General features: G+C 32.0%; 6 protein-coding genes across 8 annotated transcripts; 2 read left to right on the top strand and 4 right to left on the bottom strand.

The window, feature by feature from the left end:
- Nucleotides 1–4: 4 nt before the first annotated feature.
- Nucleotides 5–1,143, bottom strand: LOC123011300 (protein lyl-1). The gene is made up of 4 exons (XM_044408671.1): nt 1,012–1,143; nt 751–951; nt 530–702; nt 5–477 (listed from the first exon to the last, which is right to left on the bottom strand). Exons 1-4 carry the CDS (start codon nt 1,012–1,014, stop codon nt 117–119), a joined length of 738 nt encoding a protein of 245 aa, XP_044264606.1. The 5' UTR covers nt 1,015–1,143; the 3' UTR covers nt 5–116.
- Nucleotides 1,144–5,479: 4,336 nt separating this feature from the next.
- On the bottom strand, nt 5,480–9,858 carry LOC123010618. 3 transcript variants are annotated; one of them, XM_044407651.1, is made up of 6 exons: nt 9,456–9,858; nt 7,190–7,407; nt 6,955–7,136; nt 6,157–6,907; nt 5,880–6,109; nt 5,480–5,831 (listed from the first exon to the last, which is right to left on the bottom strand). In XM_044407651.1, the coding sequence occupies exons 1-6, from the start codon at nt 9,493–9,495 to the stop codon at nt 5,504–5,506; spliced, it is 1,749 nt and encodes a 582-aa protein (XP_044263586.1). In that variant the 5' UTR covers nt 9,496–9,858; the 3' UTR covers nt 5,480–5,503. The 3 variants fall into 3 exon arrangements, with proteins under 3 accessions (XP_044263586.1, XP_044263585.1, XP_044263587.1); XM_044407650.1 differs by lacking the exon at nt 9,456–9,858 and adding an exon at nt 9,224–9,431; XM_044407652.1 differs by lacking the exon at nt 9,456–9,858 and adding an exon at nt 9,224–9,432 and having other exon boundaries at nt 5,653–5,792; nt 5,875–6,109.
- Nucleotides 9,859–10,645: 787 nt separating this feature from the next.
- LOC123011038 (spliceosome-associated protein CWC27 homolog) lies at nt 10,646–12,425 on the top strand. Its single transcript, XM_044408299.1, has 6 exons — nt 10,646–10,823; nt 10,870–11,411; nt 11,461–11,570; nt 11,624–11,840; nt 11,887–12,177; nt 12,230–12,425. Exons 1-6 carry the CDS (start codon nt 10,782–10,784, stop codon nt 12,378–12,380), a joined length of 1,353 nt encoding a protein of 450 aa, XP_044264234.1. The 5' UTR covers nt 10,646–10,781; the 3' UTR covers nt 12,381–12,425.
- Nucleotides 12,426–12,631: 206 nt separating this feature from the next.
- On the top strand, nt 12,632–14,760 carry LOC123011495 (transmembrane protein 209). Its single transcript, XM_044408944.1, has 8 exons — nt 12,632–12,773; nt 12,822–12,959; nt 13,012–13,187; nt 13,236–13,385; nt 13,435–13,761; nt 13,809–14,278; nt 14,328–14,540; nt 14,598–14,760. Exons 1-8 carry the CDS (start codon nt 12,760–12,762, stop codon nt 14,724–14,726), a joined length of 1,617 nt encoding a protein of 538 aa, XP_044264879.1. The 5' UTR covers nt 12,632–12,759; the 3' UTR covers nt 14,727–14,760.
- A 1,014-nt stretch (nt 14,761–15,774) lies between these two features.
- On the bottom strand, nt 15,775–17,108 carry LOC123011802 (sodium-coupled monocarboxylate transporter 1-like). The gene is made up of 6 exons (XM_044409438.1): nt 17,071–17,108; nt 16,740–17,017; nt 16,463–16,685; nt 16,267–16,407; nt 16,004–16,070; nt 15,775–15,955 (listed from the first exon to the last, which is right to left on the bottom strand). The coding sequence occupies exons 1-6, from the start codon at nt 17,106–17,108 to the stop codon at nt 15,908–15,910; spliced, it is 795 nt and encodes a 264-aa protein (XP_044265373.1). The 3' UTR covers nt 15,775–15,907.
- A 444-nt stretch (nt 17,109–17,552) lies between these two features.
- On the bottom strand, nt 17,553–20,130 carry LOC123011494 (RING finger protein nhl-1-like). The gene is made up of 4 exons (XM_044408942.1): nt 19,566–20,130; nt 19,111–19,510; nt 18,736–19,059; nt 17,553–18,693 (listed from the first exon to the last, which is right to left on the bottom strand). The coding sequence occupies exons 1-4, from the start codon at nt 19,673–19,675 to the stop codon at nt 17,665–17,667; spliced, it is 1,863 nt and encodes a 620-aa protein (XP_044264877.1). The 5' UTR covers nt 19,676–20,130; the 3' UTR covers nt 17,553–17,664.
- Between the last annotated feature and the right edge of the window lie 1,677 nt (nt 20,131–21,807).

The raw sequence follows: 21,807 nt of genomic DNA, 5'->3' as shown, positions 1-21,807 counted from the left end.
CGAGGTATTGCACAAACGTTTATTTTACCTTTTAGTACAAGAAAATGAACACGAAACAATAAGGGAAATAATTAGAAAATTAAGCAGGTACTACATCTTAACAAGTAGTATTTATTTTATTCTTTGTGATGTTGCTTTTCTTTATTTTCTTCTTCTTTCTCCTTCGACACGTCTTCTTGTTCAATTTTAATTTTGCCATTAGTCCTGGTACTAATATCAATAAAGATATTCATTTTTCTCAATGGTAGATGGTTGTTGGGTGCTATCATTAAGAGATTGTTTCCATTCCTATCACAAAGAGGAAGCGGTTGAGATGGTAAACTGCTTCTTCGGAGACGAGCCCTCATGCGTAACGACTGTTGCCCGGAAATAGAAGACGGATGACGGCTAATAAAGAGAGAGTCCTCACATTTCACCTGGATGGGACCTTCATGGCTTTGTTGCCATTCCAAAACATTACTCAACAATCTTATATACCTAAATGTTACAAAATAATTAATCAAATTAATTTCGCAAACTTTATAAGCACCTAATTGCCATGCGTAAAATTTCGTTCTTGGACAACTTTTTATCGGGCGGATGGGTTGGGACAAGTTTTCGTAATTCAGCAAACGCTCCACTTACGTTTTGTTGTCTCCAACGTTCTCTGCTGTTTGTGAAGATTTTTTTGACCACTCCCCTAGTTGGGATTTCCACCGGAGTCTACAATTATTATTATAGTGTTCCACTTTTTGTTGTTTTTCGGCCCACCTGGAGAATGTGATGTGGCGGAAATGCCCGCTGCTTCTCATCATCGCTATCAATAACTGAAAACTCATCGGAAAAATCATCCTCGTCGGAAAGCGAGTCCGGATCTGGGTTTTGCTGGGGCCGCCTCACTATCGGTGACGACGAAGTGCTATAGTCCGTGTTGTCCCCATCTGCGGCCCATTCCATATCAGTTATCATAGGCTAAGAGTTGCATTGTCGTAAGAAAATTTCCTAGGAGGTCACCGAAACCGCATTACTCACCATTACACAGTTTCACATTTGCACTTGACCACAAATCACGATACAGTTTTCTGAATTAATTGTTGAAAAGACAACAGCTAATTATCTTGGAAGTTGGAACGGAAATGATCAAAGCTACAATGTTGAATATCGGCCACATATCCTGTTGCGAGAGTGTTATCTCCCTCAGTAGCCACCCCCGCCTGGACCAATGACTTCGGCAAATATGCGGGATAGGCGGGAAGTTGGCTAGAGCTCCACCCCGATAATGCGTAAGGGTGACAAGTATATTTTTGTGGACAATAAAAAATTACAACGCCAGGAAACAAATTGTGGTTTTATTTATCTTGTGATTTGTAAAGTAGCGATTATTTTGAATCATAATAATCCACATATCAAAATAAATAAAACAAGTCCTTGTTTTAATCCGTTAAAAAATTTCATAGTCATGCTAATTTTGCAGGGCAAAGTGTTAAAAAACACTGCTTTGTAATAATTTATATGTACATAGATAGTTGATTTAAAGTTCTTGTATTAGTTTCATACAAGACTAGTCAATTATATTGCTTATGAAACTTGTAATTTATTTACACCGACGCACCAAATTAATTTCACTGCTTCAAGTGACTAAATCATTAAAGGTAATACATAAAATAAAAAAAATAAAAAAGTGTGTTTTTCTTAAATTTAAACGCAGATAAATACTTCAACTGAGTCACAAGTTCTAAGCTCAAAAGTATTTTAATTTCAAGTTTATTCATCAAAATTTCACATCTTAGACAGCTATAGTACAAATATTTACAAAATATTTATTATTTATTATCATTTTACACACCTACGTTATCATTGTTGTCACTTATCACCTTATAGGTAATAATTTGTTATCATAGTAAGAAAGAAAGGATATTACCTACCGTGATGAGTTTCAATTTTTTGAATTTTTTCTCCCTTAACATTTTAGTCAACAATTCAAGTAAAATAGATTTTAGAACAGTAATATGAAACAAGCTAAACAAGAGTACCTATACCTACCTACCTTTGGTATTTTTATGTCTTTAATGAGTTTTTCGATATTTTTCTTATACCTAAGACAAAAAGTAAAAACTTACTGCCTTTAACATAAAAGAACCAAAATAAACATTTATTTTGTTTATTGGAAATCAATATAGAGGTGTGTCAGAACTCGCTCCCTAGAGAAAAATTTCTAGTAAGATAAAACACCAGGAACATGGAAAAAATGTTTAAAAAATTCTATCTGTTAAAAAATTTTGACATTTTTTTTATCATTTAACATTTTTTTTACGTCTATTTAATGATACTGATGGTTTTGTATATGTTTTTGTTTACAATTATTCAGTAAAGGTAAAAAAAATTGCCAATAAAAATCACAAACATTAAACAGAGTTACAATTTGACATACAGCTTCCTTGTTTGGAAGATTATTTTTCCAACAGAAATAAATAGAATCAAAGTGCAAAATTTAAACAGGATGAGTACAAAATATGGAACCAAGCGGTTTTTTTTAATCATTTGGCTCTAGAAAATAATAATTAATATAATTTAAAGTAATATAAAAAATGTGATCATATTTTGATAACGAACTTTTGTTTTGTTTTTGAGTTATGCGATTTTTTTTGTCAAAATTGCAATTGATGTAAAAAAAGAATTATTAAATATGAAGTAGATAGTTGAATTCTTAAATAATAACCTTTATGAGAATAATGGTTTTATAGTGAGTCACTATTTAAAAAAAAATGAAATTTTGTAGAACTCAAAATCAAAAGAATAATATTTTGTAAAATTTTATTCTTGGTAATCACATTTTTATAGTATTTTGTCATTCATCAATTAGTTTTTCCAAAAAATGAGTAGGTTATTTATTCGCTTCATATATTAGTTACATTATAAGAGTTGGACAACATATTATTTCTAAAAAAAAATTTTCAACAAAATATAATTCACTATAGTTATTTATGAGTGTAAATCGGACGTATTAGTTCACCAAGTGGAATAAAACGTCCGATTTACACTAAAATGAGTTGAATACAACATTTTATTCTTCGAATTAGACTCAACACGGCTTTAAATCTGTTAAACATAATCTGCCGTTTCGTATTGAGAAATGCCAAACAGTTAGCAAAACTTCCTTGCACGGGAGAAAAACCGTAAATTTTGACAGTGTCGAAAAATAAAAAAACAAATTTCCTTTTTTTGTCATAATTATAATACAAGCATTTTTAAAACGTATTACATTTTATTATTGATTACCAAACTTTAATATAATTTAATCTTTTCTACATATAAAAAGTTAAAGGCATGTAGAAAAATGCCTATCAATAGGCAACACATATTGCTGTCCACTTCTTTCATTATACATTACCTTTATAAACCTTGTAACAAGACCATAAAAAAATTCTGTCATTTATCAAAAAATAATTTTCATTTTTTTAATGAAAAAGAGAACACTTAGATTACAGGTTCCTTCTGTATACAGGGTGCGCCAGAACTCGCGCCCCAGAGAAAAATGCCATATAAGTTAAGATACCAGGAACATGTAAAAAATGTTAAAAAAATTTTATCTATAAAAATTTCTAAGTTATGAGGGTTTAAAGTTTGCACTTTGACTCTTTATTTCTGTTGGAAAAATAAATTTCCAAGTTTTTTTGCTATAGGCTATTAAAAGAGGAAACAAGGAAGCTATATCCTAAATTGTAACTCTGTTCAATGTTATTTGTGGCTTTTATTGGCAAAATTTTTGTCCATTTACTAAATAATTGTAAAAAAACATATACAAGATCATCAGTATCATTAAATAGATATAAAAAAATGTCAACTGTCAAAAAATAAATGTCAAAATTTTTTGACAGATAGAATTTTTTAAACATTTTTTTCATGTTTCTGATATGTTAGCTTACTTGAAAATTTTCTCTGGGGCGCGAGTTCTGGCGCACCCTGTATAAAAATATCGTCTTTGCTCTTGGACCCTAATTATAAATTTCAGACTACGGAAATATTTATTTTAGAAGTGAGAAAAAATATAACATAACTTTAATTAGATTCGAAAGTAAATATCACAGTAAAAAAATACTTAATATAGGAATCCTGTAATCATTTATTGTAGCAAAACCACTACTTTTACCTGCAAAAATCTCAAAAACTCGAGAAATAAGATAGTAATCTCAAGATTACTTAAATTATCCTTAAATTTCATATAATGCAGGTCATTTTTATTGTCTTAGGACTACAGAATTAAATTATTAGTATTATAAAACTGTATTACTCTAACTGAATATTTGCGTTTCCATATGTTGTAAAACATTTGTTAAAATTTTATTTAAAGTATTATTTAATTCTGATAATTGAAAATGCAAATTTAGTTCGGTATATTTCTTTTCTATTCTTCATTTGATCAATAAAAATTATTGAATTGCATACAACTCAAATATTGATTTTAGTTTACCCGAAAGACGGCTCTGCTCGTTCTCACTAAGTACACAATTGATGTTTTTCCAAGTGTAAAGTCAAACATACCTGCAACTGTGAGATAACGCTAGAACCGCCCCCAAATCCAATGTCTCCCTCCTCCAGACTCTCTAAGGGTCGATCCATTACATAATAAAGCTGCAGTCCCGTATCAAATAATATTATTGAAATACCACCCACAAACCAGTAAAATATTAAAACACATTTCATCATAAATGAAAAAAAAAACTGAGATTACAATCATTTTTGATCAGCGACTTTAGCTTCAAAGCTAATATGCTTTTTATGGGCATATTAGGCCGTGTGGCATGCGCACGTGGCCCAAAAACACCCTTATAAATAAAACGTGCTGGGAACCACTTTGGGTGACTTTTTACTCATTATGATTTTTCATACAAAGAAAATGAAACAGCCCCCAGTCTAAAAACTACACTTTTTTAACGAGAGGTAAATAATTCCCACAGTCATCAGAGGTCGATTTAAATCATGCGTTTAATTCAATTTTCATGATCACTCGAGCTTAATGTGACAACAAAAGTTGTTTTGACGCATCCCTATGGCAAGCTAAATTAGGGAGGGGCACAAGTCAACAAGGGGTGATGCCTTTGTCACTCTGTCAATAGTCCCAAAGGACTCAACCTAATTCGTACTGTTATTCTTGTTAAAAGATTATGATTATTTGAACACTAATACAAGTTAAGTAGATAATGAAACTCTGTATATTCAAATTTTTAGTATTGTTTATAACAAATTATTATTATTTAAATATTTTGTGTCCCACGTTTGCAACAATTACTATGCTGATGACCGTTTTATTATCAAAAAACCGCTGATGCGCTTAAAGATTCACCCCTAATATTTTTAATCAGTAATCCGATCTTCTCGTCGCCCGACTCAATTAATTTCGAAGAGGGATTAAAAACGCGTGTCCAACAAATTATGCTTAGGATTAAAGGAAAAGTCCCATCTTTTTCCCATGAATAAAATTGTAAATAAAACAAAACGCAAAAATCCAGAAATATTTTATTCATCACGAAAATGCAAAAAGTATCACAAGAACAGGTACAGCTATCACACATATTGCATAAATAGCGGTTCGTGGTTCACATTCAGATATCACAACGAATTCTTCATTCCAAAGATTACCATTTTCTTTAACTGGCAATTCCATCACTAGTTTTTCCGACGAGAAAAACTTCAAGTCCATCGCACACGCGGCAGAACTGTTCAAGCAAGTCGATACCGCGTTTGAAACGTTGTAAACGGCCTTATTCAGGTGGAATTGAACACGAATGTAGTTCGTTTGCACTTCATTTTCGCTATTGAACACAAAAAAATAGTAACCATTTACAGGAACTCTGAAAAATTTGTTTAAATGTAATAACAAACATTAACACTAACTTTACTTGTAAGTGATGGTATTTGCAAGATATGTTTCTTCAGCTTGTTCTTCTGTCAATTCTGGGACACAGTTGTGATGAGGGGTTAGGGGTAGATTGAGGATTAAACCAGCACAGTTTAAAAGAGCTTCCTCAGAGCTTGAAAATGATGACCAAAATTCACTGTTGCTGTAGTCGTTCAAAGTTGTCTCATTGACTGTGCCTCTATGGTCAGCAATCCCATCAGGAACAAAACCCTTAAAAATTGTTAAAACACTTGGTAGACAAATAATACATTACTCACTTCTTCCATTGCTAAATTCCGTTCTTCATCGTCTTCGGTAAAATTCGATTTCATGGCGTTCGAAATCGAGATTTGTCGTCGTCTTCTCCTGGCCCTGTCAATATTGTCATCAAAATTGACCGCAGGTTTTGAATAATGTCTACCTTTCACATCAAACTTTTGGTCACTTGTCTCATCACTAGTTTCGTTTTTGCCATTAAACTTCTTATTAAGTCTATCCAAAATCGAATTAGTTTTATTACCCAAACCTTGCAACCTCATCATAATATCATCAAAAGCCTCTTGTGATTTAGTTTTTTCGAAATGCGGAGCTTCTATTTTGATATTTTTGGTCTCGTCTTTGGCAATTGTAGAATTTCTATAGACGTGCGTATGGTTTTCCTTGGGTGTAGGTTTGTGTTTTTTCTTCGTCTTCACTTGAAGTAAATCTAAAATCGGTTGCAACATTTTAGGATCGGTGATATCAGCTTCGTCCACTGTTTTTTTAATTGTGTGACTTTCGCTGCTGTTTTTGTGAACAGGGTGATGAAATTTCACGTCTGGTCTGTGACGTTTCATCATTTCAGGCTCATTAGTTCGAGCATTTGTACTATTTTGTTTAGGTTTGGGCTTAGGTTTAGGTGGAACGTAACTTTCCTCCCGTATTGCTTTCATCAATTCGTCTAGTTCTTCCGAGGAATTGTCTCCAATATAGGCACATTCGTGTAGGTGTTTGTGTCCTCTGATCACAATTAAAGAGGCTCCAGGCCATCTGAAGTCAAATTAGTATTCAAAGATACAAGCTTAAAATATTTATACCTTACACAAGTCGAAACTGTTACTGAAGAGCCTTGCAAGAGATAGAATCCCCAATATTCTTTTGTGTCATCTTCTAGGTTTAAATGGCGAACCATTTTCAATGGTTTCAATTGGGTTGATAAAGTGGGTGGATTGTTTAACAGGAATGCATTGAAAGTCGTGTTGACTTTGACTAATTGTCTCTAAAAAATCTTGAAATTGTTTCATTGTTTAGAGATAGTAAATGAATATTTACTTGACACCAAGTTGTTGAAACTTTGTTATCCAAAAGTCTCATATCTGACATTGCCAAAGGATAAAGTTGATGACCATAGACATGGTATCTCATGTATAAAGGAAGCGCTATAAGTAAAGTTGGAAGAAAAATGCCCAATACACACAGTCTGATTAAGCGCAGAGGGCCTTTAAAAGTAGTTGGACGCTTTTTACATTGATTATGATTTAAAGGGCACTCTGTAAATAAAATCACCTTGATTTATTTAAAAGTAAGTTTTTATCTCGTTTCATAAAAGAAATAAGTGAACTTTACTCTGGGACAAAATTAAACAACTTATATAAGTGCGTCAGTATTACAGTTACAGATTAAAACATTATCCACTTATTTTACACTGCTTTGACGCAATTTGCAAAATTTACACACCTTTCAGATAAAACGGTTTTCTCACACTCTAAATTATTGATTGATTTGCAAAAAAATACAATACTTCTCCACAATAAAATAACACTTTTCCAGAACTTAGCTAATATTTTATTATAGGCACCTAGTAGTCAAATAAAGATTAATATATTTGCAAAAAGCTCCAAATCTGAGTTTATGTAAACGTTTAATAAATAAATCCAAAAATAAAACATAATAATAAACCATTGTTTTTTATAAGTTTTATTACCTCTAATTTCTTAATCCTCTCAGCCTTAAAAATGTAAAATAATATATTCAATATAAACAAAATATATAGATAAAACATAAAAATACAATTAAAACCAAATATTGAGTCGCAGTTTAAACCAGTTTGATAATCAGAATTTCTCAGAAAAACTTGACACAAATCTCATAAATCCAAAATACGAGTATATATCATCCCCTGATTTTAGATATCTTAAAGTTTCATTAAGCAATTAATTAAATTTAAATTAATATCTGTCTCTCCTGCTTTATACAGCATTTTATTATATTTAAAAAAATTGTTTTTCGTCTAAGAGTTTTCCATAATATCTTATCTAATGTTAAATATTTAAAACAATATTTATGCAAGTCTCACTCAGCTAAAATTTATTTCGATATGTCTGTTATAATGTCTTGGTTTTTTCCGTACATTTGTTTTGTTACGGTCGATGATCGATGTTGCTATTATTTTATAATATTTACTTTAAGTTTGTCCATTATCTATTGTGAAAATATGTTTTCTCACAAAATTAAATAAATAAAATACACACATTTGATAAACAGTGGGTCTTAGCTGAACTCTATTTAATTACCTAATATCCCTAATTAGTAAATACTTATCGTTTGATTTAAGTCACTTTAAGCCAATTTATTGATTAGTTAACGATATTTCTGATTAAATCATTTCAGAAAAATTTTTTAATTTTATTCAGAGGTTCAGTATCAGGTCAACTTATTCGCAGAACTGTTTAACATGTTTAACATTCATTTTGTAATTTATAATTACAGTCATAAATTCACACGTATTTATAACGATTTTATTAAAGAGGTACAAGACAACCAATCAATCAATATTTGACAAAGATCTTGCGTAAATCAAGTCTCAAATAATAATTCTAATCGATTTAAAAAATTAGTAAGATTTAGATTACTTTTCAATTATTTGACATCAAACACGTAAGTACAAAAAATAATAAAGTTGAACCAGACACATCTGACTGTTACATTGTATTTTTTTCTATAATTTTAATTTTTAAAATTTTCCAAATTCAAATTGACCATGAAATTCTATTAACATCTTGCCACGGGTTGTTACGAAAAGTATAAAAAAATAGATATTATGTTACAATTTAATTTAAAACGTCTTTACATTTATTTTAAAATTTATTCAAATCATGCACTTTGCGAACAATAAATAATTAAAATGAATAATATGATATCAATAAATAAAATATAAATGTTAATTGTGCGATAAAATAATAACTAGTAGAAGATAAAGCCAAGAGAAAAGAGTTTAATTTTACAACGCACAATAAAATAATCCTTTTGAAATAATGCCAACCTGTCCAGCCAAATAAAGTTCGCAGAATAGAATTCGCGCATTACCTTGTAAAACCGTAATAATTTTTATTCCAATTGCACTTTTGCCACATAGTTCCATTGCAAACACACACCGAAAGAAATTGCTCTTTACAGTCCAAGTTCATTGAATGTTCTGACCCAATTAGGTATAACACAATAACAAATTTTCGAAATTGTTTATATTGTGTTAATTAAATTGATAACAATTTGAGCAGATTCTCTAAACATTTGAACAAATAAATCAGCAATTCATTACCTTCAACAAAAGTTCCAGACTCCAACATATCTCTCCGCATCCAATCAACAATAACATAATATTAATTACACGTTTTGGAAGTCATCCCAGACAGGTGAATACTCATATTTATAAGACAAAACACTTATCTGTGAAAATTTTGTGTAAACTTTTATCACTGAATTACGTTATCTTCTGTGAAACACGCGCTGTAGCTTCGATGATGATTCTCCTCGTTTAGTAGAGACATGAGGAACTAATTCTAATTTTAGTTATATACACTTGAATTTGAGAGTTCACTTTTAAGCTAACACAGTTTAACGATATATTTAATTCAACATTAATCGTTTATATTCTAATCTGGAGAACATTTGATTTAGATAAGTCTTTGATAGACAGACAATATTGATATCCCAACACAAAATAAACAACAATTAGTTACTATTTAATCTACTTTAGTTTTTATTTTCTGATTATACGTCACTGTAATCATATGTAAAACTAACAATGATAAAGAAGAAAGTTCAAGTCAAATTCCAGAAAATTTGAATTTGACCTTATTTTTTAATTTCACATTAACGCGCATTTTTATTGACAATTTTTCTGAATTCCTACTTAAAATTTAATTTAAGCATCTTAGGTACAGTGATGGACAGTGAATTTCGTCCACCCAATTTCCTTGACAGATTAAAAGTGTAAATTAGTCTTTAGGTTTTACTAACCTTGTTTCAGAATTTTGATTAACGTTTGTCATGTTGACAGAAGGCTCGATAATTCTTGCTACTTTTTACCTTTGTCCTTTGAAATGGTAGTCCTTGGTATGCCCAAAAGTATGGAGACACGTCTTTGAGACATACCTTCTTATACCAGAGAGATAATTTTTATTTTATTAAACGCACTTACTGCTGGCATGTTCGAATTTGATTAAATTTGACAATACGTATTTGAATGTCAGTCAACCTGACAATAAAGCACAAACTACAGTGAATTTTGTGAATTCACAGAAATTGGATGGACGAAATTCACTGTCCATCACTGTACGTTTCATTTTCTATTTATTAAAAAAATTTATTAATAAATTAAGCAATTAAAAAATAAATAATAAAAAAATATAAATAAACATAAAATAAATTTATACTTTAAGATAAATAAAACGTTTTAAAAAACTTTTTACCTTTATTAAATTGTATTTTCAAAATTTAGTTAAAAAAAAGCAGAAATTTAAATTGTGATTAAGGTGACTTAATGTGGCACTTTAAACACAACGTCCCAACTTAACCTCATTCTTATTCTGTTTGACATTTGTCAAAATAAAAACATTCTAAAGTTGTTTGCTTTACATTTAACATGAGTAGTGTTTATATTTTGGAGCCCCCAACTTCGGGAAAGGTATTTAACGAATTTCTTTCGAACCCAATCCAATGTTTCGTTGTAGGTCTTATTAAAAACAACGGTTGGTGACATAGACGTTGAATTGTGGGCAAAAGAAACTCCAAAAACTTGTCGCAACTTTATCCAATTATGTCTTGAGGGCTATTACGACAACACCATATTTCACAGAGTTGTTAAGGGTTTTATAGCTCAAGGAGGTGATCCAAATGGTGATGGAACTGGAGGAGAGTCTATCTACGGGGAACCCTTTAAGGATGAGTTTCATCAAAGATTGCGATTTACACGACGAGGGTTGTTGGCAATGGCAAATGGAGGAAAGGACGACAATAGCTCTCAGTTTTTTTTCACACTGGGGGCTACTCCTGAATTGCAAGACAAACATACAATTTTTGGAAAAATTACAGGAGACACTATTTATAATATGCTCAAACTTGAAGAAGGGTTAATAAGAGATGAAAGGCCTATTTACCCTCATAAAATTATAAAAACTGAAGTTTTAAACAATCCTTTTGCTGATATTCAACCCAGGCTTAAGGAAGTTGAGGTGAAAGAAAAGAAAAAGAAAGAGAAGAAGCCTGGAGTCAAGTATATAACACAATAATTGTGTACATTTGGTGTAAAATGAGTTTTTCAGAAATTTTAAGTTATTATCGTTTGGAGAAGAGGCTGAGGAAGACGAGGAAGAATCAACAAGAGTGAATGAGAAATTGGTGGGTAAAGGCAAATCTACACATGATGTATTAGGTATAATATTTGAATGATAGTATTGAAATATTCTTAATTAAATTTAATTGAAGATGATCCTAAATTGAGTTCTAAAACGGAAGAAGTGGAAGAGGAAGATAATGATGACGTGGAAGAAGTTAACCCAGAAGAACAGTTAGAGAACATCAGGAAGAAGCTAAAAAGAGAGCACAAGAAGCCTGTTCCTATTTCTACAACCACAGCTGAACCAATAGATACTTATGAGTCATATTTGGAAGAAGAGAAACGAGAGAAAAAGAAAAAACAATAGTAAGAGACCATTGGATTTATTTTTTTGTTTATGATTAATTTCCAGTGAGGAAATTCAAAAAGAAATCCAAAACGTTAAAAAGGAGTATCATAAAAATAAGTTGAAGAAGAAGGAAGAGGATAAAATTGCAACTGAGAAGAAGATTGAAGAAGATAAAACAATACAAGAGTATAAAGATGAATTTGATAAATATAAAAATAAAAAAGATGCCTTACCCAAAAAGGGAGCAGGAAGAGAACAATTTACATTGAATTTGTTAGAAAAGTTTAAAAAGAAATTGCAATCTATGAAAGACGGAGAAGAGAATGAAGAAGAAAATGAAGAAGAACAAGCATGGTACGTATTCCATAAATATGCAATAGAAATTTTGTATTTATTTTTAATTTAGGCTGAAGCATAGATTGTGCTTTCAAGACAAGAATCCAGTATTGGCTAAAGACGCCAATAGAAAGGATGATGATTGGTTTGAAATTTATGATCCTAGAAATGCTTTGAATAAGAGACGACGTGGAGAAACTGTAGAGAAATTTAAGAAATGATTATGTAGTTTTCTATATTTATAAATAAAAATGTTTGATTTTACAGTAGGTTTTGATTTTCCCCTTTTTTCACCTTTTTTGGTGGAGTAAAAACACCAAAGAACAAGTTCCAAACACGTAAAAATCATTATTATTAGCTGAAGTTGTTATGTGTTTTTTATAAATTTTTTGTCTTGGGTTTAATAAAATAATAGATTTATGAGACTCGGAAGGCTTAGGGTTATATGAGCATATGACGCCATGCAAATGCGCGCGTTTAAGGAAATGAGGTTATGTTTTTAATTTTGTGGGGCCGGTGTCTTGTGTTGTTTATTTATTAAACTACTATGAAAAGACTTAATTAAAAATTTGTAAACGCAAATAAACAATAGTGAGAACCATGAGTGTGTGCACGTAAGTAAAAAACATTGAATTTAAAGAAAACAATCCAATTATTTTTAGACCAAATCGTAACGTTTTCAACAATTCTTTTGCATTAGAACGGAGCCTCTCAGTGAATAAAACACGGCGAACTATTCGTAAAAGTTTTATCTGGGGTTCCGTAAACCTCCTTATCCTTGCGGTTCTTCTTTATGATATGTAACAAATTACTGTTATAACCAAATAACTTTTTTAATTTACTAATTTTTAGAGCGAATTCATGTCCTTTGTACACCGATATTTATGATTACATCAAATATGCGTTTGCTCTTGTAGTAACCATAAATATTTTGTTTTATGCTGCAAAGATTATGATCTCAAATTTTAATAATGAACCAATACCAATCACTTTGGAGCAGAAGAAGTTGTTGGGAATTAGTGATTCAGGTTTGCATGCGAGTTAAAACAAAGTAGAATATTTATTGTGTTTTTTAGATCCTAATTTTAAAATTATTGATAAGATACATACGCCAGCTCAAACACCTTCACACTCATTTTCAAACAGCCCTAGTCCTCCAAATTCGCCATTGTCTAGTACTCCAATGAATATGACTGCAAACAGTTGGAGGTCTAGTCCCAATGATAGTGAGTGATTAGTTAAAATCATTGATTTCAAATACAATAAATGTTTCAGGTTTAAATTACTCACTGTCATCACCATCTTGGACTTATCATAAAGTAGTTTCTGGTCCTAACCCTTCTTCATTCCCATCCGATAGCCCCATTAGTAATATTCAATATAGGGACACATCGGGGATTGAATTTATCCAAGATGAGAAGGATTTAGATACATACTTAAAAGAGTTTGAAGCAAACACGAGTGTTAAAAACTTGAACAATCAAACACAACAACCTTCAAATTTGTTGAGTTCTTTTTGGAGCCATCCTGTAACAAAGACTGCCAAAGATATGTCTAGTTTTTTGAAAAGATGTACCTATCAACTAGCGACACAATCTCCTAGTGAGTTTTCAATTTATGTTCTAATCTTTAGTAACATATTTTTTTAGCTAATCTCAATTCAAGTAGTCCGAAAAATAAAACTGAAAATAAAAGTTCACCTACAGCATATCAAACTTCCGCTTTGGCTCATTGGTCAAGGCTTAATATTGATATAGTTTCATTAACCCAATGGAATGAAAATTTACGCAAATGGATTTCCCAAACCATTTTAGAAAGACTGATAAAAGAATTTAATAATATTAATGAATCTTTTGAGAAACATGGACTGACGGATATTAAAATTGGCCAAGTTGGGTTAGACAGACTTCGAAAGACAGCGCAAGTTGCACATGTGACTCACTTTATTCCAAGTTTACCAACTTTGATACCCTTTTTGGAAGTTACCTCCAACCAGGAATACTTAGAAAAACGGATAAGGGAATTAGCTAAAGGGGGTTGTATGAGTGACTTTAAATGGAGTGGAGGAAGTTGCTACAACGGGAAAGATTGGGATGATTCACTCCCGACTGATTCAGCCGTAATTATTGAAAAATACGTATTTGTGTAAAATTATTGTCGATTTTTAGATCATAATGCACTTGTTTGCTTCATACTTGGATACTCAGCTAATGCCATTACCAAGTATGCCTGATACAAAACCATTCAGTGGTCTGTATTACATAAAAAGCAAGGATAAATTACCTGCACTAACACCAAACAGCCTTTTTATCCAACAAGTATCTGAAAAACCCCCACATTTTCGAGTAATAGTGGGAGAAACTGTTTATGAAATGGTCAAGGTAGAAGTTTACACATAAATAAAAACTTGAATTAAAAAATTTAAAAAAATGTTTCAGGGTTACAATAATTTATTTTACAGTATTTTGTTCTTTTTATATCATGTAAACAAGCAAGAACATGGAATGTTAGGAAGAGTTAATTTGGGGAGAGCGGGGATTAATATGCTCTGGATTATTGGACAATAATTTTTTTTTTTCAATAAAGAACATTATTACGGTATTTTTATTTTTATTTTTCAAAAAAAATATATATATATATATAACATTAATTTTTCCATTGTTAGTCCAGTCAACGAACAAGTTGTAGAATGCATGGTCGGGAACAGAATTTTTAACGTGAAAGTGAAACAAAAAAGGGTACGATATTTGTTAGTGGATATCTGTTGTAGTTAATTTTATAAGCTTTAATTTAGTACTTAATGATTTTTTTCGCAACACGTGCCGTTCTCGAGGTATAAGCGAGAAACCATAAAACGGCCCCTTTTTGCTGACTCTGCGGGAGGACTGACTTAACTTAGAGTTGGTCCAAACACAGCCCTGAAGTCAAATATTTTGTTCTTGCTCATGTATCCTACAATCCCTTTTTAATCATTCACTGACTGAACTACGTAGGTATGCATCATATAGCTCAAGGGGATTGACTAACATTGTATCAACATTTGAGTATTTCACAGATATATGACGTTCATTTTCTTTCTTATCTAGTAAAAATCGACAAATTGGACTAATTAATTCCTTTTGTACTAAAGGATCGTTTTTATTTGTTACATAACTAATAATTAAAGCTGAAATTATAGCTATACCAGCACAAATAACAGGAAAATAAAAAAAGGAAATTCGAAATAAAAATGGTGGCTTGTGTAAGGTGGCTGGATTACTAAAAAAAGTAGAACATAAAACAAATACAATCAATATCATACTAACTTTGTAGTTTCATTCAGCCAAAAGGTAGCTGGCGTAGTTTGGTTGAATGAAAAACATCCACTGATTGAAATAGGTTTTAAGGGACGTTTTATCATATTATTCATCTGGTAGTAAGTGGCAGGACAGGCTATACTCAGTCCAAGAAAAAGGGCAAAGATAGTTCCATAAAAGGCTCCCTGATGACATTTATTAAAATGTTGTTTATTATTATTTTCAAACTTACAGTGGCGTTAACTTTTAGAAAAAGTAGCCCGGAGGAAAATACTCCCAAGATTGGTCCACATGTCACTCCCAATAAAATTAAAGCAAAAGTAAATATTGTGCCCGTCTGGTGTATTACGAGAACCAGAAGAGCACACACGATTCCTACTCCAAGAACAGTGAGTTTTAAAATATTACCGGCTTTGCGTTCTGAAATGTTCCCTAAAAATTTACTAATTACATCAGAGTAAATCGAGGCAGCGACCGAGTTTAACATTGCTGACTGAACACTAAAAAAGGGGAAAAATAGAGCAAAGCATATGATTTTGTATATGGACCTTAAGCTTGAAGAAAAAAATGAAGAAATGAAAATTCCAGATACACCTGGGACCATTTTCCCAAGATCTAAGACAAAATAGGGTAGTAACTGGTCTGGAGATTCTATAAAACCTGCTCGGAAAGGATCACAGTTTGCATATCTAGCATACATTGCCAATCCAAGCAAAACGTAAATAATAATCACAAAATAATTGCCTATCAAAAAGCAAGCAAATGCTCTACATTTAATGTTTAAGACAAAACAAAATTTCATATTACTTACTTTGTGGCCTCTTTAAAACTGCGCAGTGACCGCATCTTCTGCACATAAATTTGGTCAACGCAAGTAATAGCAATGAGATTTACTGTGAAACCAATTATTATGGCCCAGAAACTGTCATGAATTGTTGGATTTAGATCAAATCTAAAATTAATAATAATAAATAATAAATTTAATTGCAATGCAATTAAATAGGTACTGAAAAATATTTAGTCTTCCACTATTGATAGCCTTATTCCAAACCTCCACTAAACCACCCTTCGATTTTATTCCTAGTCCCAAAACAATTACCAAAGTGGTCGCTAATACGACAAACTGAAGCACATCTGTCCAAATCACAGTTTTAAAGCCCCCAATACTGGTGTAAAAAATGCAAATACTAGTAACGAAGAGTGTGAGAAAATGTAGCTTAAAACCAGAAACTACGTATAAAACAGTTTTTATCCCTAATAAAAGCAATCTTATTAAATTCACACCTGCAGAAAGGGCAAGAGCCGGTGCATACATCGTCATAGAAAGAAAGAAGAAGCTACTAGTAATAAAAATGATAGACGCCAAACGTCTACATCTTCTATCAAATCTTTTTTCTAAATATTCATAAGAAGTAGAAATATTCAAATTGTATAAAACTGGCAAATAAACGAATCTATTTACCAAAAACGCTAAAATATAACTGAAAGCGCATAGCAAAATATATGCACCAAAACTATACACTTCGGAACAAAATCCTAAAAATATCAAAGGCGAACAATTACTGTAATTGAAAAACAATCACAAAATTAATTTATTAAAACATATAATTTGTACCTTGCAATTAAGGAAGTAGCAACAGGGAAAGCTCTCATCGTCCTCGTACCTTGCAAATATTGCGATGGATTTGATATTTTGTTTTTGGCAAAATACCCAAAATAAATCCCAATTAACAAACTGAAAATCAGTATGAGGATAAAAATAAGGTAATCGTACCAAAATAATGTAAGCAAAGTAACTTCCATTTTTGTAACATAGACTAAAATAATTAAAATAAAAATTTAAACCTACCTACCGAACTTTGCGTACGTAACGTATAATTTTTGATAAATGAGTAATTATTTTATGTGGAAAAACGATAAAACGCGCGTAGAAACACTTTTTATATTTAACCACAAAAGTAATGAATAAGAAGTAGTTTGCCTCAAATAAAAATCGAAAGACAGGAATTTTTTATTCCTTATGTAACTAACAAGCAACAGAAGACTTTATTAATAAAAAATAAAATTCGAAACATAAAAGGTGAATGATATCTTGCATTATGGGTGTAAAACATTTTTTATTAAAATAAGTACAAATAAGTAAAATATAAACGACGTTTATAAAATTGTATCTCCCCTACACCATAGAATAAAAACAATAAACCATCGTTTAATAAATTCTCAAAGAGCGTGTTTTGCTGTCAGCCACAACAATATCTAAATCACTCGTCACACAAATCCCCGAGACCCACCCAAACCCGTCACTACTTGACCCCCCAAAAATTTTCGCGACACTACCATCGGGTTTAAAAATTTGAACCCTCCCATTACCCCCATCTCCAACTAAAATAAACCCTGCAGGATCAACGGCTACAACTTCCGCCGACCTAAACTGCCCTTTCCCTCGACCCAAAGCCCCAAATTCGTGCAACTTCCTTCCGTCCAAGTAAAAAATCTTAATTCTGTGATTCCCCGTATCTGCGACGATTATCTTATCGCCACTCATTGCGACCCCCGTTGGCATATTTAAGGTTGTTTTGTTGCCCACTGTGCCTATAGTGGAGATGTGTTCTCCTGTTTGGGAGTTAATTATTATAATCCTGTCGTTGCCGCTGTCACAAATCACAAGTTCGTCGTTGGGGCCCACAGCAATCCCGTCGGGGCTTCGGACTTTGCTAAGACCATTGCCTTTTGAAAGCATATCTCTTAGGTAGTCCCCGTTTTTGGAGAATACGTGAATGCAGTGCTTCCATTTGTCCGAAACGTAAATTTCTTGGTGGGTTTTTGAGAATGCGATGCCTTGGGGATAGACCATTTCGGAGGAAATTAGTCTGCCTTCTAATTTTCTTCGATCTCGGTTTAGGATTAAGACAGTGTGAGTGTCAGTTGCGGCAATATAAAGCAAACGGTTGTCCCATGGAGGGATTCCAACGTCGGCTGGTCTTGGGCACTTGTTCCAGACTAATTTAGGAATAAATGATCGGTTTTTGTAATTTTGACTTGCTGATTCGAATCGTTCTAAAGAGTTGGTACTTCGGGAAGTGGAAATTTCATTATCACCAACATCTGAATAAATCCCTTCTGTGTCTTGGTCAAGTTTGAATGATTCTGGATCAAAGATTACACGAGCTTCGCCGTAATGTGTAACTAAGGAGAGAAGTCGTGACGTCTCTTTATGCAAATTCATAAAACTAAAAATCTAAAGAAAAAATAAAACCACTTTCGCACGAGTTTTACGAACCTTCCCAGGAGAATTTTGCAAAGTATTAGAAGTCAATTTATTTTTTAACTCATCTATTTTGCTACTAATTTTGTTATAATTTTTTTTCCCCTCACGGACAATTGATTCAACTTCTTTCAAAACTTTTTCTTCATCCATTTTCAACAATTCCATTTTGCGTTCAGTCGCTTCTTTAATATTATCCACCAACTGTCCGCACCGATTCTCAATATTCTCCAATTTATGATCAAGCCTCATTTTTGACTCGTCCACTTGTTTGACTAAGATAGAAACATTCGATTCTAATTCAGACAAATGTTCGTTCCAACAAACATTGCAAAACACCTATAATTTTAATTTCACCAGTCACAAATTTTTGATTTTTTCAAAAATCACCTGCATGCAATGCTGACAACACTGTTCATCCCCTCGCGAAAAAATATGGCATTTGACGCAACGATCGGGTTTCGAACTAACTGGCGGAATATTGCTTTCGACCAGTTTTAACACAGAGTCAATGTAGAGATTTTTGGGCAAGTCGTTTAAGGAATCGACGCCCTTTTCTAAATTAACTTTGTTTTGGCATACGGGACACTTGATAGCTACTGGCTTTTTGGCTAGGACATCTTGGCTTTCAAGACTCGCTTGCTTGAGTAAGATTTTCTTTGCCATTACGTGGGAATGGAGACAAGGCAAGCAAAAAGTGTGCTGGCAAGGCAGCATTTTGGGGTCTGAGAGCTTTTCAAGGCATATTCCACATTGTATTAGTTCTTCTATTGCTCCAATAGAATCCTGTCTTTTGAACGATAGACAAATTAATAATTTTTGCTAATTCGTGTTGTAACACTAACCTCTCCAATCGCCGATGTCTTTGCAGACGCAAGCTTGCATTTTTACTCACTGATTTTGATTTTGCAAAAGACTCTCTTTTAGAGGCTGCACTTTTTGTGGAAACATCCATATTATTTCAAATATTTTTAGAAACTGGACAAATATTGTGTATCATGGATAGCTTATCTCTGATTTAAGATTAGGATTGTAAGTGGAATGATTAAATTCAAACAATGATTGCTAACTATCTAGCTATTGTTTTATAAAACTGTAAACATTTCTCAATATGTTTATGTTTTTTTAGTTACAAAATACTGCGTTCTAGGAAAACTATAATGTAATGCTATCAAAGTACACATCGATAAAAGTCAATCAAAGGCAACATTTTCTGCATTTGTGTTACTGTAACATGTGCAGGTAGTGTATTTAATAAAATTTGAAAAATATGACGCTTTAAGAACAAGAAATATGGTTCAATATGCTGTTACTCTTTTCTGGTTCATATATAACGACATCACGTTGTATAAAACCTATAAAATCAACGTTTAAATAAAAGCAGTAATGTCCTCTTAACCAAGATGCACATTAACTCGTAAACTCGTCTTGAGCTCAGTAGTACTAAATAGCCACTTGTAGTATATTTATTTTTCTCGATGCTTGAACCAAAAAAAAATGTGTCAACACTTGATCGATCATCGTTCGGATTTGTGCGGATTCAAGATTATGAAATTAAATCAAAATAAAATAAATTATCGAGGAATCCGCCCGTTATATAAGAATAACAACGCTGATAACCGGTCTCGTTTGACACTTGGTCAGTAGAACTGCACCGGTTCATGTGCGACTTCTTTCAAGTACCAACCAAGCCTCCAGTGCTACTCCATTTGGAAAAAAATCACTGAAAAAATAACGACATGTTTTTGCCGCATTCTCAGTTTTGATCTGTAATTGCCATTCGGCCCTCCAACTGGTATTGTGTTCGATCGGTGGGAAATGACACCAGTTTTTTGCCAGCGACACAAGAACAAACCTAGTGGTGTTTGCGCAATTAGCTGTTTGATGCAAAAACACGAATGATACATCGCTGACGGAATTTTATTGCTATACCGTTTAATGAAAATTTGCATCGTTTTATAAGGTCAAGTTGAAACACGCGATTATTTAACAAGACCTAAATGCTTCAATAATAAGCCATAAAAAATAAGGCGGATCAAAGTTATTTTTTAGAAGCTGTAACATGTCATTAAGGATACAGTTCAATCACACCAAATAAGAATATGATTACATTAAATAAAAAAGTGCCATAGCAAAGCTTTAAATTGCCATCTTTACAACCCAATACCGGTTGGTAAAAACATTTTGCAAAGTAATAAGATTTGTTCCAGATATGCACAATATCAAAACAATTACTTCTTTAAAGCGTATTTACGCTAAGGTGGGTCTATATGACTTTGAATAAAATTTGCATTAAAGAATAACAGGACAGGTCAGCATTTAGGTTAGCAATTTTAAGTGTTAGGGACTGTTTAAAATCTATGGGATACCTTGCCGCAAGCGCAGTCAAAATTATAGTAATTTAAACAATAAGTAAAAACTAACTTACTATTAAAATGCTATCAACTATCCAATAACTATATTCATCTATGAATTCAATATAAAAACTTGTTAGACATCGAGTCGTGAAACAAGTAGTTTTACTTTGTGGCCACTAGTACCTAAAACTCTCAAAATTTTATCAAAATAAAACTTTTTATAAATCTTTTTAATTTTGAATGGAGTTAGAAACAAGATATTTTTTATTTCAATCTGGTAGATACTTCCATTCAAGATAAAATGCATAAAATGTTGCAAAATAAAAAAGCCACATTTTCAAAAACTCGTATAAAGAAAACACTTAAAAATATGAGTACACAGTTGTCTGAGATAATTTAATTTTATGTAAGTATTCCTGTTTTAAGACGACATTCGTTGTCAAGGAAAAGCCATTGATTTAAAAAAAATATATTTATATTTCTATTATAATTAATAGAAAAGTACACACGTTTTTTATACCTGCATAATATTTTCAGTGTATTTTTTTTTGTTTCATTACATTTAAAGCAATCATCAGTCTTTTTCCAAACGACATTAGAAAGAAGTTCTGAGAGTTCCTTCGTACTTCAAATTAATTAATTTAATTAAAGGGGCATGTTTAATTCATTTTCATTTCTCATTTACTACGAAGTTAAATGACCATTTTAGCCATAAATTCCGCCACTGTTG

Source organism: Tribolium madens, unplaced genomic scaffold (genome assembly GCF_015345945.1).
Source record: "Tribolium madens isolate multiple individuals breed KSU strain unplaced genomic scaffold, Tmad_KSU_1.1 Scaffold_91;HRSCAF=231;Tcas5.2_LG7, whole genome shotgun sequence".
In the NCBI taxonomy this organism is placed as follows: Eukaryota; Metazoa; Arthropoda; class Insecta; order Coleoptera; family Tenebrionidae; genus Tribolium; species Tribolium madens.
The sequence above is the reverse complement of the archived record's forward strand: the minus strand, read 5'-3'. Positions and strand labels throughout refer to the sequence as shown.

What these genes read in the sequence shown, in the direction of transcription:
- LOC123011300 (XM_044408671.1), bottom strand. An exon ending in CGCCACATCACATTCTCCAG is followed by an intron (nt 703 to 750) that starts GTGGGCCGAAAA and finishes TAATAATTGTAG; the next exon opens with ACTCCGGTGGAAATCCCAAC. An exon ending in ATTTTACGCATGGCAATTAG is followed by an intron (nt 478 to 529) that starts GTGCTTATAAAG and finishes TGTAACATTTAG; the next exon opens with GTATATAAGATTGTTGAGTA.
- LOC123010618 (XM_044407650.1), bottom strand. Translation starts at nt 9,278, where the DNA reads ATGGAACTATGTGGCAAAAGTGCAATTGGAATAAAAATTATTACGGTT. An exon ending in AATTATTACGGTTTTACAAG is followed by an intron (nt 7,408 to 9,223) that starts GTAATGCGCGAA and finishes TTTTATTTACAG; the next exon opens with AGTGCCCTTTAAATCATAAT. An exon ending in GCAAATACCATCACTTACAA is followed by an intron (nt 5,832 to 5,879) that starts GTAAAGTTAGTG and finishes CAAATTTTTCAG; the next exon opens with AGTTCCTGTAAATGGTTACT.
- LOC123011038 (XM_044408299.1), top strand. Translation starts at nt 10,782, where the DNA reads ATGAGTAGTGTTTATATTTTGGAGCCCCCAACTTCGGGAAAG. An exon ending in GAGAAGAAGCCTGGAGTCAA is followed by an intron (nt 11,412 to 11,460) that starts GTATATAACACA and finishes TGAGTTTTTCAG; the next exon opens with AAATTTTAAGTTATTATCGT. An exon ending in ATCTACACATGATGTATTAG is followed by an intron (nt 11,571 to 11,623) that starts GTATAATATTTG and finishes ATTTAATTGAAG; the next exon opens with ATGATCCTAAATTGAGTTCT.
- LOC123011495 (XM_044408944.1), top strand. An exon ending in ACTAGCGACACAATCTCCTA is followed by an intron (nt 13,762 to 13,808) that starts GTGAGTTTTCAA and finishes ATATTTTTTTAG; the next exon opens with CTAATCTCAATTCAAGTAGT. An exon ending in CACTCCCGACTGATTCAGCC is followed by an intron (nt 14,279 to 14,327) that starts GTAATTATTGAA and finishes GTCGATTTTTAG; the next exon opens with ATCATAATGCACTTGTTTGC.
- LOC123011802 (XM_044409438.1), bottom strand. Translation starts at nt 17,108, where the DNA reads ATGAGAGCTTTCCCTGTTGCTACTTCCTTAATTGCAAG. An exon ending in GGCTCTTGCCCTTTCTGCAG is followed by an intron (nt 16,686 to 16,739) that starts GTGTGAATTTAA and finishes TTTTATACGTAG; the next exon opens with TTTCTGGTTTTAAGCTACAT. An exon ending in AGTTTTAAAGAGGCCACAAA is followed by an intron (nt 16,071 to 16,266) that starts GTAAGTAATATG and finishes ATTTTGTCTTAG; the next exon opens with ATCTTGGGAAAATGGTCCCA.
- LOC123011494 (XM_044408942.1), bottom strand. Translation starts at nt 19,675, where the DNA reads ATGGATGTTTCCACAAAAAGTGCAGCCTCTAAAAGAGAGTCTTTTGCA. An exon ending in AGACATCGGCGATTGGAGAG is followed by an intron (nt 19,511 to 19,565) that starts GTTAGTGTTACA and finishes ATCGTTCAAAAG; the next exon opens with ACAGGATTCTATTGGAGCAA. An exon ending in GTTGTCAGCATTGCATGCAG is followed by an intron (nt 19,060 to 19,110) that starts GTGATTTTTGAA and finishes TTAAAATTATAG; the next exon opens with GTGTTTTGCAATGTTTGTTG.